General features: G+C 44.1%; 1 protein-coding gene across 2 annotated transcripts in view; it reads left to right on the forward strand.

Annotated features, from left to right (window-relative positions):
• The first annotated feature begins 117 nt into the window (after positions 1 to 117).
• Positions 118 to 1,123, forward strand: part of smurf1 (SMAD specific E3 ubiquitin protein ligase 1) — a 16,419-nt gene continuing 15,413 nt past the window's right edge. Inside the window, exon 1 of one of the 2 annotated variants that reach the window (XM_014012870.1) lies at positions 118 to 385. In XM_014012870.1, the coding sequence (XP_013868324.1) occupies positions 331 to 385 (55 nt within the window). In that variant the 5' untranslated portion in view covers positions 118 to 330. The remainder of the gene's footprint in view (positions 386 to 1,123) is intronic. The other variant, XM_014012871.1, reaches the window with a different exon arrangement.

Here is a 1,123-nt window from a genome sequence, read left to right on the forward strand (position 1 = left end):
TATACTGTAAATAGATTTTACATTTGTAATGTAAAAAGTGAAATCTGACGATCACGGGCACGCACATTCTCTCCGTGAGCGTGCACGCAGACGTAACTTTACGTCAGTCAGCTACGTGCTCGAGCCTGCCCGAAAATGTTCTCCCGTGTTGTTGAATTTCGAAGGAGCGCAGGACTTTGCGGGGAAATAATACCTTCTTATCCGTGAGGGAAACAAAAACAAAGCGCATGGTTCGCTACTAAAGTCGGTCGGGGTGCCGTTTTTGGATGAAGGTGTGATTTTGGGGAAGTTTGTGTGACCCTTTTTATTTATTTTTGTTCCCCTGGAGTGATGTCGAACCCTGGGAGTCGGAGGAACGGGTCCAGCATCAAAATCCGACTGACAGGTAAAAAAAAGCGAGCAAGGAAGAATATCGCTTACAATGCAGGTTTTATCCGAAGCTGAAATTCTTTCTTTTACAAACCATTGTTGTTATATGTTGATATCATTGACCCAAACTTTATCTCCTGCTAACACTAGATTAGCCTTTGAGCGTTAGCTTGTAGTTCCTGCTGACCGCTAAAGCTTGTTAGCTACACCCATATTTTTTTACCGAGTGACCACCAACCCAACCCGACCGACTACAATYCGATAACAAAAAGAAGCGTATTTCCAAGTGTCTCTTTGTAATTGATTCATCCACGGGTAATATGACATGCTAGCCAAGGTTTACCACTGACTATCGATCTATGGCTGCTGCAGTTAGACTCCCTGAACTTATCCCGACCCTTCCTGGGAAGTTTAACACGTTTCCTCTTCAGACATGAACCACTCAGGTCGGATTTTCAGTTTTTTATTTGGGTCAGAGTTTCCTCGTAGGGCATGCAGGAGTTGGATACAGCTGGAACAATGGTTTTTACTGTAGCTAATGTAAAGAGCCACCAGCCGTGGAGGGGCCTCTATTCAGATGGAAATGACCTCTCTGTGCCGCTGGGCAGACTCTCTGGCCTTCTGCTGACTTAAAGTAAACAAGCTAACATTTGCTTTCTGGACCATTGTTAATCCATTTATTTGGTTTGTATAATAAGGCCAGAGCTGGTGAAAACAGCAGCTTGTATGAAACGGTGATGAATGAGCTCAACTG

This window comes from Austrofundulus limnaeus, unplaced genomic scaffold, assembly GCF_001266775.1.
Source record: "Austrofundulus limnaeus strain Quisiro unplaced genomic scaffold, Austrofundulus_limnaeus-1.0 Scaffold96, whole genome shotgun sequence".
NCBI lineage: Eukaryota > Metazoa > Chordata > Actinopteri > Cyprinodontiformes > Rivulidae > Austrofundulus > Austrofundulus limnaeus.